The following is a 14545-nucleotide window of genomic DNA, read 5'->3' as shown; positions in this document are numbered from 1 at the left end:
GGAGGACCGAGGGCGGTCCAAATTTCAATAGGGAGGAGATGATAGGCGCCGAGCCCCGCTGGGCCCCGATACACCTCTTTTCGGCACTCACATCCCGCCCGGCACTTCGACTCAGTCTCCCAACACTTCGATTTCGCCTTCGACGCTCTTCGACACCTTCGACGGTGCGCGACGCTTACTCGAAGCTCGGCACGGTCGTCCCGATGCCTCGCACGTAGATCCCGGGACATCTTCCGCATTCGGCGAACAATAGGGCCACTTAACGCCGCTCGGCCAAGCGCGCGCTTCGCTCCAAGCCACACCGAAGTAGCCGGTCTTTCCCGATTAGGTATCGAACCTCGCGGCATGCCTTCAACGACGGATACCGGTCCGAAGTGGCCATATGTTGCCCTTCATCTCCGCGTTCGGCATGATGTCACTCTACCGATGGACTTGATGCGTGCCACTCGGTGAGGCAGCTTCTTGAGGAACAATGCAAAGCCCCTTGTACCAGGGTGCCACTTTCGATAGTCGTAGCGTCCTGTGTAGTATAAAATCTGTCGTACTTCTCTCTAAAAAAATACTAAGATCCGGTTCCCCCCTCGAGTTCAGAGCTCACAAGTCGAGTTCGCCCCGCATCTAAGCCTTCAACTGCGTCACTTCGTCCCTCGCTGCGTAACCTCGAAACCTCGTCCACGGCGTTTACTCGTCGATACCGTCTCGACGAACCCTTCGACTTCGACTATTGTCGAAGAAACTGCGAACCGCGCCCTAGCTAAGTCCACCCTTCGAGTCGTGTCCCTTCCTTCTACGATACATCGAAGAGCTCTGCCGAGCTTCGATCGTCTCCGCTAACCACCCACAGCCTCCGAGTAGCTTCGACGACGTGTCGAAGCCACCTCGTACCTTCCCCATCATTCGTAGCCTTTTCCAAGGGCGTTTCTCGTGTTCACTCGAACCGCGGGACACCTTGCTGCTAACTCCCCTCTCACTAGACTATAATCCGTCTCTCTAGTCCCTTTAGGTCGCACCCAGGTTAGGGGTTAGGGTTTCGTAGGTCGTATCATCGGCTATGAGGGCTGGCGCATTTGCAACATTGCGCACTGGTTCCCATGACGTATGCGAGTCGTCATAACCCTTCCATTTGACAAGGTACTGCAGCTGACGCCGATCAATCTGATGTCCACGATGCCTGTGGCCGCAGATCGGCTTAGAATCCTGAAGGAGATCCGCGATGATACGCGCTCCATGCTGGAGCTATCAGCAGAACGGATGAAGGTGTACTATGATAAGCACGTGCAGGAGGCACCGGTCTTTGCGCCAGGGGATAAGGTCTGGCTCGATGCTCGGAACCTTAAGCTGAAACAGCCGAGCAAGAAGCTCAGTCCCAAGCGCCTTGGACCATATGCCGTGCGGTGAAAGCTCGGAGACTTAGATTATGAGTTGGTTCTGCCGCAGTCAGTGCCTGTGCACCCGGTGTTCCACGTCTCCTTGCTTAGCAAGTACACGCGTAGCGAGATCCCGGGCTGGGAGCCGGAGGAGCCGCCTGCCATTGAGGTTGAAGGCGACGAGGAGTACGAGGTTGAGCAGATCAAAGATTCAAGGATCTTCCCGCACTTGGATCTCAGGGTGATATGCCTGATTCAGGAAGAAGGGGGAGTGCCTGGTTGCCGAATGAACTCTATTGTTCAATGCAAATTCGGCAAGCGGCAACTGTTTCGCCCAATCATCCTGCCTGTGGCTTGTGAAAGCATGCAGGTACTGCTCGATCTCCTGATTCCAGCGCTCGGTCTGGCCATCCGTCTGAGGGTGGAACACTGTAGACAGCGCCGGCTCGATCCCTAGTCCCTTGTATACCACATGGAGGTACTTTGACATGAACTGGGGACCTCGGTCTGATATGATCTTGGCCGGGGCCCCATGGTGTCTGAACACATCGCGGATATACAGGTCTGCTGCACCTTCTGCCGTCAGGGTCTTATGACAGGCGGAAAAGTGGACCTGCTTGGTAAAGCGGTCGGCGGTAACTAGGATCGAGTCAAATCCATCAGACTTTGGCAGGCCAACGATCATATCAGTGGTGATGATCTGCCATGGGTGCTCGGGGATCTCGTTTGGCTTCAGCGGACCCTGGGGCTTGGCTGGGAATGTCTTGGTATGGTTGCACATGTCGCAGGTGCTTACGTACTCATTGACGAATTTGGACATCCCTGGCCACCAGTAGTTCCATGACACGAGCTCGAGGGTTTTGGCACAACCGCCATGACCAGCAATCAGCGAGTCGTGGTGGATCTTGACAATATCCTGCCAGAGCTCTGCGTTCTTTGGGACATATACACATCCGCGGAACAACAGAAGCCCTTGTTTGGCATTCCACTCGTCAAAGCCCTTCTGTAGCTGGGGCGGCCCGAGGTTCTGCACCTTCTCAAGTGCCTCGGCCACTACCTGATCCTTCTCCGAACATTCCCTGATGCACCTCAGAAGCGACTGATCGGCTGTCACCGAGGCGTGCCCACGCTGTGTGGCGGCGATGCGGAAGTGCTCCTGTTTGAGGACAATCTGATCAGTGTTGTCATCCTCATCGCCGACCTGATGGTCCGATCGGCGTGACAGGGCATCAGCTTTTCCATTCGATGTTCCAGCTTTATGTGTGATGTGGAAGTCAAAGCAGGCAAGGAATAGCAACCATCGCGCTTGACGACGCGTGAGGTGCTGTGACGTGCACCAGTACTCGAGGTTCTTGTGATCGGTTACGATCTCGAATTGTGTGGGCAATCCCTCGAGATAGTGGTGCCAGTTGTCCAGCGCTTCAATGATCGCGAGCATCTCCTTATCGTAGATCTCGTAGTTACGCTGGGCAGGGTCCATAGCATGAGATCGGAAGGCAACCAAATGCCATTTGTCATCGTCCTGCTTCTGCATTAGCACACCACCGGTGGCATACCCAGAGGCATCAACCTCTATGCGCGTCTCGCGGTTGAGGTCGTACAATGCCAGCACAGGGGTTGTGCCGAAGAGCCGTTTGAGCTCCTCAAAGGCATGCTGCTCCTCATCGCCCCAGTGCCAGGGGTCATTTCCTGTGAGTCGGTCGAGTGGTCGCGAGATCTTAGCGAAGTCCTTAATGAAGCGGCAGTAAAAGTTGGAAAACCCCCGGAACTTTTGAACGTCTTTTTTGTTCCGGGGTACCGGCCACTCATTAATTCCTTTAAGCTTCACAGGATCCATCACTACCTCATCGCCACCAAACACATAGCCAATGTAATCGACCTTGGGAATGTCCCATTCGCACTTCTCAGGCTGCAGGAACAGATCGTTTTCCTGAAGGCGGCGAAGAACCTCATGTGTGACCTTCTCATGCTCCTCCTTGTTGGTGGAGAAGATAAGAATGTCATCGAGGTACACGAGGACCTTGCCACCGATGATGAGATCATGGAAGATCTCATTCATCATTGCCTGGAAGGTTGCAGGGGAATTGGTAAGGCCAAAGAACATCACCAGGGGTTCGTACAATCCCTGGTTAGTTACAAAGGCAGCCTTCCACTCGTCACCGGCTTTGATCCGGACATTATTGTATCCCCATCTGACGTCGAACTTCGTGAAGAGCGTAGCACCGCGGAGCTTGTCTACCATTTCGGCGATCAGCAGCAGCAGATAGCGATTTTTGACGGTGATCGCATTCAGTCGGCAATAATCCTGCACGGGTCGAAGTGTCCCTTCCTTTTTTTTGATGAAGAAAAAGGGGGATGAGATGGGTGACTTCAACTCCCATATGTAGCCTTTGGCTAGCTGCTCCTTTAGGAACTTGTCCAGTTCCTCTTGCTCATTGTTTGACAAGGGATATACCTTCGAATGGAACATCGAGTAGCCCGGCATGACTTTGATCACATGATCATACGGCTTTCTTTCAGGTAGCTGTTCTGATGCTTCTTTGGAGAAGACGTTCAGGAACTCGTGGTACTGCTTTGGTACTGACTCCTCGGCGGTCTTAACGACCTTCTTCTTGATTTCTTCCTCAGCGAACAGCTGGGAGTATGTATGCCCTGCTGCGATGAACAGCTGAGGAGCACTGGAAAGTGTGATGCCTTGCTCCCAGGCTTCGATCAAGTCGGTTTCTGTCCACTCTATTTCCTTCGGATCATCTTTGGGTTCGAAGTCCGGGAGTACCTTACTTTGGCAGGCACTGATGACTGACTGTTTGGACTTCGGCGAACGCCTGCGCACCGTGGGCCTGACCCCCATATCACGCGCAGTCGTTGCATGCTCCATTCGGTTAGTTTTCCTAGCCCCGCACGTTTCAGGGCATTGTGACAGCTTGAGAGAGCCATTCTCCCAATCTATTTCGGGGTTGTGCTCTCGCAGCCAGTCCAACCCGACAATCACATCCTCTGGACTGATGTCTGTGACTGTAAACACCATCTTCTCGACGTGTTCTCCTATCTGCATCTGTAGTGCAGCTACTTCCGAGATGCTTCCATCTTTGTTGAGCATTCCATCGATATTGTATAGCAGAATTGGTTCCTTTAATTTCCGCATTTGTACTCGATTCTCTTGGATGAAACACTTGTTGATAAACTTCGTGGTGGCTCCGCTGTCCACCATTGCAACTATGTCCTTGTGCCGTCTTTCTCCTTTGAGGCACACTGGGATGTGGAAATGCTGAGACCCATGGTCCAACTCGTACACATTTGCAGTCGCCAATACATTGTACAGATTGTTATTACGAGGCCCGATGCATGTGGCACGAAGCGCGGACCTGATCAAAAACCCTCCTCCTTCATCACCTGGTAGTGCTCGAGCTCTTCGCGCATCGACTTCACCTGTGCCATTAAGCCCGCCAGCTCCAATTGCTCGGATTTTGCTGAAGCGGCACTTATACTTGCCGAGGGTGATGTCGTGACGGGGGTGCTTGTTGCGGCCTGGGTGGAACCCAAGGCAACCGTAGCCTGCGCATCAGCGCGTTTGGTGTAAGGCTTGTCTTTACAATTGGGGTACTCGAAGCGATGGTACCCTTGCTTCCCGCAGCCAAAGCAACTGCCGGGGAAGTCTCCTTTTCCGACAGCTGTGTTGATGCTGGCTGAAGCTCCGTGTGATCGGGGTGCACCACCGTGCGCTCCACCTCATCCTCCTCCTTGAGCTGAGAAGAAACTGTTCAACTCAGGCCGATGGGCCCGGCTGATGTCGAGTATTTGTTCGACCTCCGTGGCGCGCTTGTCAGCATCTTCCCACATGGTGAACGTCTCAAGCTCGATTTTGCAGTACACGCGGGAGGGGATGCTGCTCAGGTACTTGTCGCGGAGTTCCAGGTCTCCATACCCAGAACAGTCCGCCGGACCCTTGAATAGTGCAGAGAACTCTGCGGCGGTGCATTTTTCGCATACCGATTTGTCAGCACAGAGTTTGGCCAGCTCTACCTGTGCTGCAGCTTCGTTGTCGAGATTGCCAAAGCAGGCCTTGAGTGCGGTGGCAAAGGCCACCTCGTTTGCGAAGGGGGTCATGATTCCTTGGGTACCTAACTGTACCGATACAAGCTGGGCGAAGAAGGGGGTAGCCCAGGTGCGAGTGTCACCGTCAAGGAGGCTCAAAGCAACCTGCACCTTGAGCTCGATGGTAGCCAACAATGTATTGACCAGCCAGTATATGCAGAGTTGGGATAGGAACCAGTCGCACTCAATGACGGTTTTTCCATCGTATTGGAGGGGGAGCAGGAGCCTCAGTGTCTCCTTATCAGGAGGGGACGCTGGGGATGACATTACCAGCGATGAGGGGGATGGAGGACTGCCCGCAGGCGAAGATGGCTGTTGTGACTGTCCACCGGGCGAACTTCGAGAGGAGCGAGTGCTCGAGCAGCCTCGTGGCGGCGACAGCGGTGGAGGCGACGGAGGAAGTCTGGAGGCAGTGTCAGGTCAGAAAGTGTTCTGCCACAGTTCACCAGATACGTCAACAGTATCAGGCTATCACGGTTGTTCGGTTTGAGGGAAGAAAGTGATTGACTAATGACCACTCAAGGACTGATAACAACCAACAACTAAACCACCAATTTCAACAACTTCAAAGGCTTAACGTTGACTTTTATGAGTGTGGGTGACTTGGATGCTTGACTGGCGTGTGCTTGACGTGACTGGCTTATACGTGACTTGACTGGCTTATACGTGGATTGACTGGCTTATACGTGACTTGGCGTGACTTGACTAGCTTGATTCAACAGACTATAGCTCCGCTTGAGCAACAGACTGCTGATAACTGGGCGATACATGACGAGCATGACTCAGACCAGGGTTCCGCTTGAACAAAGGTCGAACTATGACAACAAAGGCAAGCTTCAGATAAGCAAGCACCTTAGAGTCAATCTACAGTTTGTTTTGGGCAAGCTGTATGCCCTCGACACTGCAGATAAGCACCAAACGACTTGGTGTAACTAGACGAGTGATTACGAGCGAGTATGAGTGATTACGAGCAAGTACAAGTGATTACGAGCGATGACGAGCGATGATGTTGACGACGTTGCCAACAGCGATGACAGAGCCAAAGACAGTGAAGACAAGCCTTACTTCAAGCAAGCTTACAGTGTCAATAGCAGCTTACACTGGTTTACACACAGTGGACTGACTTTAGAGGAAGAATATGTCTATTCCCTCAAGTGGGTCAATGTCTGTACTGTACAAAATCTGGGTCCTTATATACTACTCTGGAGGCCTGCTGACTAAGCATTTGATTCTGCCTTATTTGTTCACCACTCATCACTATTTCATAAGCAGATTCTCTCCTCCAATAGCAATTCATGCTCGCTTGGTAAGGCAGGCTTTATGAGCCAATAGCATTTCTCTCTCATTCTGGGTTGAAACTGGGCATTTGCCGGATTGGCCTAGGCTGGGCCTAGGTGTTACTGGATTGGCCTGCACTTGACCTGGATTTTTCTAGGTTTGGCCCACACCTGGCCTAGTTACTGACTGGTTCGGCCTATACCTCACCTGGATTACCACTAGATTGGCTCACAGCTGGCCTAGCTGGGTTCTGCACTGGCCTAGGACCTGATTCTGGGCTTCTGTTCCCATTAGGAAAGTCACCTGATCAAAGTTGCCTAAGATGGCAATTTCCCATGCTCCGCTTTCCTTTTTAGTTGATCAGCTTTCCTTTTTTAGTCTGTTTCTTCTCACAATCTGCTAGACTTTGCCTTGCCTATTTAACTTAGGTGTTTTTTCAGTGGTATGATGTTCAAGCTGTTCACCATGTTCACGTGCCAAACACTTTTGGCCCGTGACAGCGGGGTGACGTACGATAGGGACTGGAGTCGAGGACAAGATTGCTGACGACAAGCTGGCCCAAGTAACCGCTGGACTGTCACTGGGCTCAGGCTTCGGGTTCCTTTCCAACCACGGCCCCAAGGAGGGCTGGGGGATCGCTTGAGGGGTCGCTGTAGGCTGTGCGACTGCCTCAGTTCCTCGAGGGAGATTGGGATCTCCTCGTGCTTGACCTGTACTGGTGACAGGTTGGGGAATGCGGGTGCCTGGGGAGGCGGGTCGGGATGGGACGGGAGTGACATGGTGAGATGTGGATCTCGAAGTGCTGGGCCGCTGGGGTGCTGGACTCGTCTGATTGGCACGTAGTGTCCTTCGTCGGTAGTGATGGACCGCGGAGTGCGATTAGGGCACGGTTGCCAATCACAAATGAAGAACGGAGCTCTGGATCCGTCGCTCTCTGGGTCGTCGTGGGAGACGTCGATCTGCTCCTGGGTGTTGAATGCGTGCTCGAGTCGAGAGCAGTCGAAGAATTCGTCAGCCACGGTGATGGGGGAGGGAAGGGGAGGTGCGCGTGCTACGAAAGGCCGTACTAGCTAGCTTACACCTATGGCGCCCAAGATAATGCTAGGGTTCACGATTCACGTGAGGCCCAGTACTGCTTTTGGCTAGTATGCAGCAGGAATCTAATCCACGTGTCTGTTTAAGGACAAACACTGCCCACTGAAGTGCAAGTGCTGAAAGGTTCGTTCCCTGAGCGGTGGCGATGTATAGTAGGCTATCTACATATCGTAGAGTACGGTAGGGGTGCGCACCACCTAACCTATAGGAAATGAGAGTGTGAGTGGAGTTGTGTGTGAATGCTGGCAGCGAGGGGGAGTTTCGACCTAATGTCGCGACTTGGAGTCAAGCGACAAGGACAAACAAACGTGAAGGCTGGGGGCATTCGACTGGGTCTCACCGAAGCGATGGTGAGCAACGCTCAAACCTAAGGCTAGGGACAAGAAATGTATTAGTTAGTTAAGTAGGAAAAGGAATACATGAGAGGCTTACTGACCTAGGGACAAGAGGTCGAAACTGAGGTCCCTAGGGCAGCAGAGGCTGGCTTATATACAGGGGAAGATAAGGGCAGGCTGTGCACATTGGTCCATGTGCAGCTGGTCTGTGCACAGCATGCTGACACGGCCCCAGGGGCTGGTGAGTCAGAGTGGTTGTGTCAGCGGAGCCCGAGCTGTGCCACGCACTGCCGCCCATCTAATCTGATCATACAGTAGATAAGGGAATGTCCGTTTCAGGTGTATAGTACAGAGGTCACGGGTTCGAGCCTGTGAAAAGGAAAAAATTAAAAAGATGGCTAGACACTGTGTCAACTCGTGACAACAGGTCGCAGGTTCAAGCCTGCAAAAAGGAAAAAATTAAAAAATGGCTAAACACTGTACCAAGTCATGACACCCTTTGTATTCCCTTCTTACCTTACTAACTAATACATTTTCTTGTCCCTAGCCTTACGTTTAAGTGTGCTCGCCATTGCTTTGGTCAACCCAGTCGAACACCCCCAGCCTTAGTGTTTGTTTGCTCCTTGTCGCTTGACCCTAAGTCACAACAATCCAAGTTTATGCATTTAGTGGATGCAAATGGATTATATCAAGCATCATTTTAAGCTTGTATCTTCCTTATGTCGCCATTGGTATTGTGAGCACAAAACAATGCACAGAATTACATGAAAGTCTAATTTCTTTTTTTGGTATAATATTGCACAGATGTCATTTGTGGCAGCGCCACCACCAGTTGGCTGTGTCATAGACAGCAAACTTACCCTCAGGGCAATAAATAGGTATGTCTAACACCCAGTTTAAATCAAAAGTCATGTACTCATAGAATTGATTTTTGAATTTTATCCAGAAGTATACAATTCTTGTTACCTATTCTTGTGCAATACTAACAATGGCCTTAACAGTGGATGCAATCAACCGCATATGTTTTGTTGTTGCTGATCTTCTTGTTTTGTTGCAAACCTGGAGGGCTACATATGGCATCAAAAGGATGGCAAATTTGGCAAACCTGCCAGTTTCAACCACTACACTTTTACTTTGAGATGGTGAGTGAAGTGAGCTATATTAGCACATATTGTGTTCTCAATACACAAATTACCAGGTACTGCTTACTGGTGGTATGCTCCTTTGCAGCATCTAGTTTCTATCAACTAATTGATGGTTATTGCCATTAAAGTGCTATGGCAGTCATCAGCATAGTGTCTTTGATCCTGCTCTGGTTGAACACATTTTCAGTTGCTATCATATTTGTTGATGTGTTTGTAAAGTGACCTCTCAAGTGTGAAGTCTACTAACAGGCTACCTTTACACTGGTTGAAAATCATCCTGATGTCCAGGCTGTTCCTTAATTTGAAGCGAGTATTTATCAGTCAACATGACACCTCAGAAGCTTCAGAGGTACTTTCATCTGTCCGGTTCACTTCTGCAGTGGTAGGACCACTGGGTGCACCTACCATTCATGGGTCCTTTGCCACAGGTCAGTTTAATGAAATGCATCAATTGTATCCTGGCTGATCATTGGCAACAGAGTTAGATCAATCTGTAGAACCAGAGGAATGGGTAGAATGGACAAGCAATGAAATAGGAGAGGAAGCACACCATGTCAGTGATCCATCCAGAGATGGTCTCAGTACATTGTTGCAAGGTACAATCATGTGAGCAAACATTTTTTGTATCAAGCTTTGCATCACAAACTGATGTGAGCTATTTTCAATAGCAGCTAGCGAAGAATGTTCCCCATGTGCCCGAACGTGAAGATAATTGGAACATTTGATGTACTGGACTGATGTGTTGTTTGTGTACATATCATACGCACGGGTGTAACGGCTCACGCACTCTACATATCCTCTTGTTATTGATTGTTATCTCGAAGACTATGGTGGTTCGGCTTGAAGTAGGGTTGACTCACACAGTGTGAGGCCCGCCGTCATCCTGTATCTCTCGCCAAACAGGCGTCAGTCTCAAGTAGTGTAGCTACTGATATGCTCATCACTCGACACGCACATTAATATTCTCTGTGGGGCTGTCAATCGCCTTCGACGACTGGAGTCGCTAAGCCTGGAAGCTAAACAGACCAGCCTCCGTGCCCAGGCTCCTCGTGGCTGCACGCCCAGTGCCGCTCTGCGCTGGCACATGAGCGAAAACCGTTCTATCTATGGAGGTACTTGTCAATAGCGGAAACGGCAAGATGACAGCCAACATTCGTGCAGCACGACTATGACATAGTTTCAGCGTACCCGAGCGCCGGCGCAAGGCACAACGAGCCCGGTGACGGAGATTATGGGCCACTGGCCTATGAATGTAATTACTTGTAGGTCAGGTCTATCCGGAAGAGTACGACAGGGATACTGTACGAAGGACGTCGACAGTACAGTGGGTAGGTCGAGTTAAAATACGTGGGCTGTAGAGTACAGTCAGCGCGCAAGCCCGCTCATAGACCTCTTTTAAAAACATATACCTGGCTGTGGACAAGAGGGATGGCAGGAAAGTGCGCTCTCCCATTCCTGACCAGCCCGCCAGGTTACAAAGCTCATCGAGTCAGCCGACTGCTCGATCAGCAAAGCAGCGGATAAGTCACCATGCGAGCCGCGCGTCCTCACTGTTCAGCACGCGGGTCAAGCAGAGGACGCTGGTAGTGTTGCGGGACGCGTCCGCCCGAGGCGGCAGGTGACGTCTTGCTAGGATCGGACCCAAGTCACACATATCACTGGTCTTGCAAAAACAAGAAATCTTGAATTACGAGAGAACTGTCTGTATGCTTTCTGGTAGCGAAACTCTGAATTCAGCTAGTATTGTCTAACTACAATATCGATGTCAATACCGTCCAGGCAGGCCAATCACTCACAGGATTCAGCCGTGAGCAATGCCTTCAAGGCAGCACATACCCGACATCGCGCCCCAGGGTGCCCAGGCGCCACAAAGATACTACGGATACGCCCGCTATATCTGCAGGGCGTTCAAGACACAGTATGCGTGTTCGCACGTTGACCAGTCGTATCACTGAAGCACATCAAACAGCCCCGGATTTATCTGCGGCGCCATCCCTAGTGAAACACAACACGAAGGACAGGCGTGAGACCGCTCATCCATTGAACTAGGTGGTGTAAATATGCAGCAAAGAATGTACTTTCTCACAAGAAAGCGACGAAGACACCACATCGGTCGTCGCTGAGGTGTGGGTTTTCTTGAGTTTCGATGTTCTGAGCAAGGAGACTCTAGCAGCTGGAGTGGCATTGCCCAACAAGTGCACGACCAAACGGAGCGACTATTACAAGCAGCAGGATCTGTACAACCAGACGACGTGGACTGGGGATGAAGCGCTAACGGTGGCTGCTGCAGCGATGATCGATCAAGGCACCTGCTTTTAGACTTGTATACCTCCCGGTTGTCCGTCAACCTTAGCTCGTCTTTGCTCACAAGACCTCGGGGAACGCCTTACTCGCATCTCAGGCATTCCTTTTGACCTCGACAACTCCTTGCACAGTATGTCGAGACTTGAAGATGCCACTGATGTTTCGCGCAGTGCTGCATATATCCCAGTTTTCGAATCCTAGTCAACTAGCGATGAAGCTCGACAAACATATTGTCGGCCAAAGAGGGCGTTAAACCTTCATAAGCCGCCCATTAAGTAGAGCCATAATTCCCAGCTGACTGCAATGTATACAAGGAGGAATAGCGGACGACGGGCGTCCCGGTCTGGCGGAGGCATGTACGTACTTCTCTTGATCAGCATCTTTGCAAGCCGCTTCGCTACTTGACACTCGTTGTCGTTAAGCAGGCTCAAGAACACTGACAATTTACCACGATCTGAGGGGCTTGTCGAAGAGTTCTTGCTCGCAGCTTCGGTCGTCATGGAACTTCGCCTCATTAGGCGTCGCCCCACCACCTTCAGGATATACATGTATATCTATAAGCCTGCGACAAACGCCCTGATGATATCGAAGAGCGATAAGCCTGAGCTCAATGGAACACCGGTCTCACCATCAGACGCGCGTAGCCCTCCTCCATTCCCTGCTCCAACTGTTATCGGCCTCCCAGATGCCACTGGTCGTCTTCTATCGCGCGCGGTATCGGAGTCACCGTGAAAACGGAGCCCGAGGCCGAGCGTCTTGAAGCACCACCAAAAGGCTAGAAAAGCAGCGGTGACTTCGCTATACCTCCGGATCGACTGTCGCTGTCTTCGAGGCTTCGTGATTCCCTGGTTCTGAAACATGACCACAATGGCAGTTGCTCACCGCGACCTCGTCCCCGGGACCGTGCACCTGGTTGATGTTGCGGGTGAGGTTAACAGCGCGAAGCACGCCGCCGATCGCAAGGACATTGTGCTCGTCCCGCGGCCAAGCGCCGATCCGGAGGACCCCCTCAACTGGTCGCGCAGGCGCAAGTTGCTCGCGATCGGCATGGTGTACTGGTACACGGGAATCGGCATTGGGATCCCCACGACTCTGCACTACAGCGTGCTCGCGGACATCACGCGCGATACCGGCATCACGACGGCCCAGCTTGTTCAGGGCACAGGCCTCACGTTTCTCCTTCTCGGATGGTCGTGCCTCCTCTGGCAGCCCATCGCGCTGACATATGGCCGCCGCGGCGTGTACGTGATCTCTTGCCTCTGCACCGTCCCGATCATGGTATGGACCGCATATACACGCACTGCCGGCGAATGGTTCGCGAATCGCATCCTCCTTGGCATCTTCGGCTCCCCCGTAGAATCTCTCCCCGAGGTATCTGTCCCAGACCTCTTCTTCGCGCACGAGCGCGGGACGCATATGGGGATGTATGCGTTCATCCTCTTCGGGTCGAACTTTGTCGCGCCGCTCATAGCAGGCTGGTTCAACGACGCGTACGGCTGGCGCTGGACGATGATCTTCGGTGCTATAATCGCCGGCGTCTCCGCTGTCATCCTGTTCTTCGGCTTGGAGGACACGATCTACTTCCGCAGTACGGTGGAGGGGCAGGAGCTCGAGATTGCCGATTCGAGACAGAGTGTGGAGGCGAGCCTTGACTCGGACGAGAAAGATGGGAAGGACACCAAGATGGACGCCGTCATCCATAATTCGGTCACCACAGTCCCCTCCTTCCCACCTCCACGCACATACTGGCAAAAGCTGGCGTTGTTTGTCCGCATGCCCGGACGTCCGAGCAACAAGCAGATGTTCACGATGATGTACCGCCCGCTGCTCATCATGCTCTGGTTCCCGTGCACAGACTGGGCAGGCTTTCTGTATGGGATCAACCTTTCGTGGTACAACGTGCTTAACGGCACCGCGTCGCCTGTCCTTTCCGCCCCGCCCTACAACTGGTCAGCGGCGCTCGTCGGATCTGCGTATGTTGCGCCTCTTATTGGCGCCGCTTTCGCTGCCGTCTGGTCAGGCACAATAGCGGACAAAATCACGATTCGCCTTGCACGGCGTAACAAGGGCATCCGTGAGCCAGAGCAGCGTCTCTGGCCACTTTTACTATCCGGGACCATGGCCACCGCAGGTCTCATCACATGGGGCGTCGGTGCATACTACGGCGTGAGCTGGGTCGGCCTGTGTTTCGGACTGGGGATGTTGACGTTCGGTGTCGTCACCGGCGGATCGATCGCGATATCATACAACGTAGACTGTTTCAAGGAATTAGGAGGTGAATCAATGATCAGCGTGATTATCATTCGCAAGTGCGTAGCTCCCTCATCATTGGACTCTGTATTGAAATAGCAGGTACTGACTGACGTCGTCCAGCACGCTTGGATTCGGATTCAGCTATGCCATCACACCTTGGTACACGAACCAGGGCTTGAAGAATTGCTTCATTGCCGCGGGCTTCGTGTCCTTGGCGTGCACGTTCTCGTTCCTGCTGATGATCGTGTTTGGCAAGAATCTACGGCGATTCTCGCGGGAGAAGTACTGGGAATATGTTGCGACGAGTGTGGTCGCAGTAGACCATTGAAAGGCGATCCTCTTGCGGGCCGGGTAGCAAAAACAAGTGAATTGAATAGGTCGGACCGTGGACCAGCCGAACGAGTGGCTGGATGTGGATGATCTTCGTCAAGGCGTGACGATGCCGGGACGGAAGTCGCACCCGTACTTTCATGGGCATATATAGGCGTTTCTTGACGTCACACAGTATGGCATTGTCTGGACAGGTTCTCCCGCCCGCTTTCTCCGTTCTTCATTACCATTGCACCGTTATTGTCTAGACCTCGCACAGCAATAGAACGGCACTTGTTCCTGTCGGGGCGCTGGCTGACTGAAGCGTGTATACCCTCTCTAACCCCACAATTCAGTCCATGTT

General features: G+C 52.2%; 2 protein-coding genes across 2 annotated transcripts; both read left to right on the top strand.

Annotated features, from left to right (window-relative positions):
* Positions 1 to 5154: 5154 nt before the first annotated feature.
* On the top strand, positions 5155 to 7810 carry POSPLADRAFT_1146063 (hypothetical protein; the record flags this gene model as incomplete). Its single annotated transcript, XM_024485878.1, has 4 exons — positions 5155 to 5234; positions 5283 to 5340; positions 5374 to 5863; positions 7584 to 7810. 4 exons carry the CDS (start codon positions 5155 to 5157, stop codon positions 7808 to 7810), a joined length of 855 nt encoding a protein of 284 aa, XP_024337818.1.
* A 4676-nt stretch (positions 7811 to 12486) lies between these two features.
* On the top strand, positions 12487 to 14200 carry POSPLADRAFT_1057964 (hypothetical protein; the record flags this gene model as incomplete). Its single annotated transcript, XM_024480984.1, has 2 exons — positions 12487 to 13928; positions 13993 to 14200. The coding sequence occupies 2 exons, from the start codon at positions 12487 to 12489 to the stop codon at positions 14198 to 14200; spliced, it is 1650 nt and encodes a 549-aa protein (XP_024337817.1).
* Between the last annotated feature and the right edge of the window lie 345 nt (positions 14201 to 14545).

This window comes from Postia placenta, assembly GCF_002117355.1.
Source record: "Postia placenta MAD-698-R-SB12 unplaced genomic scaffold POSPLAscaffold_9, whole genome shotgun sequence".
NCBI classification, from domain to species: Eukaryota; Fungi; Basidiomycota; class Agaricomycetes; order Polyporales; family Adustoporiaceae; genus Rhodonia; species Rhodonia placenta.
Note: the sequence above shows the minus strand (reverse complement) of the source record. Positions and strands in the feature narration are given on the sequence as shown.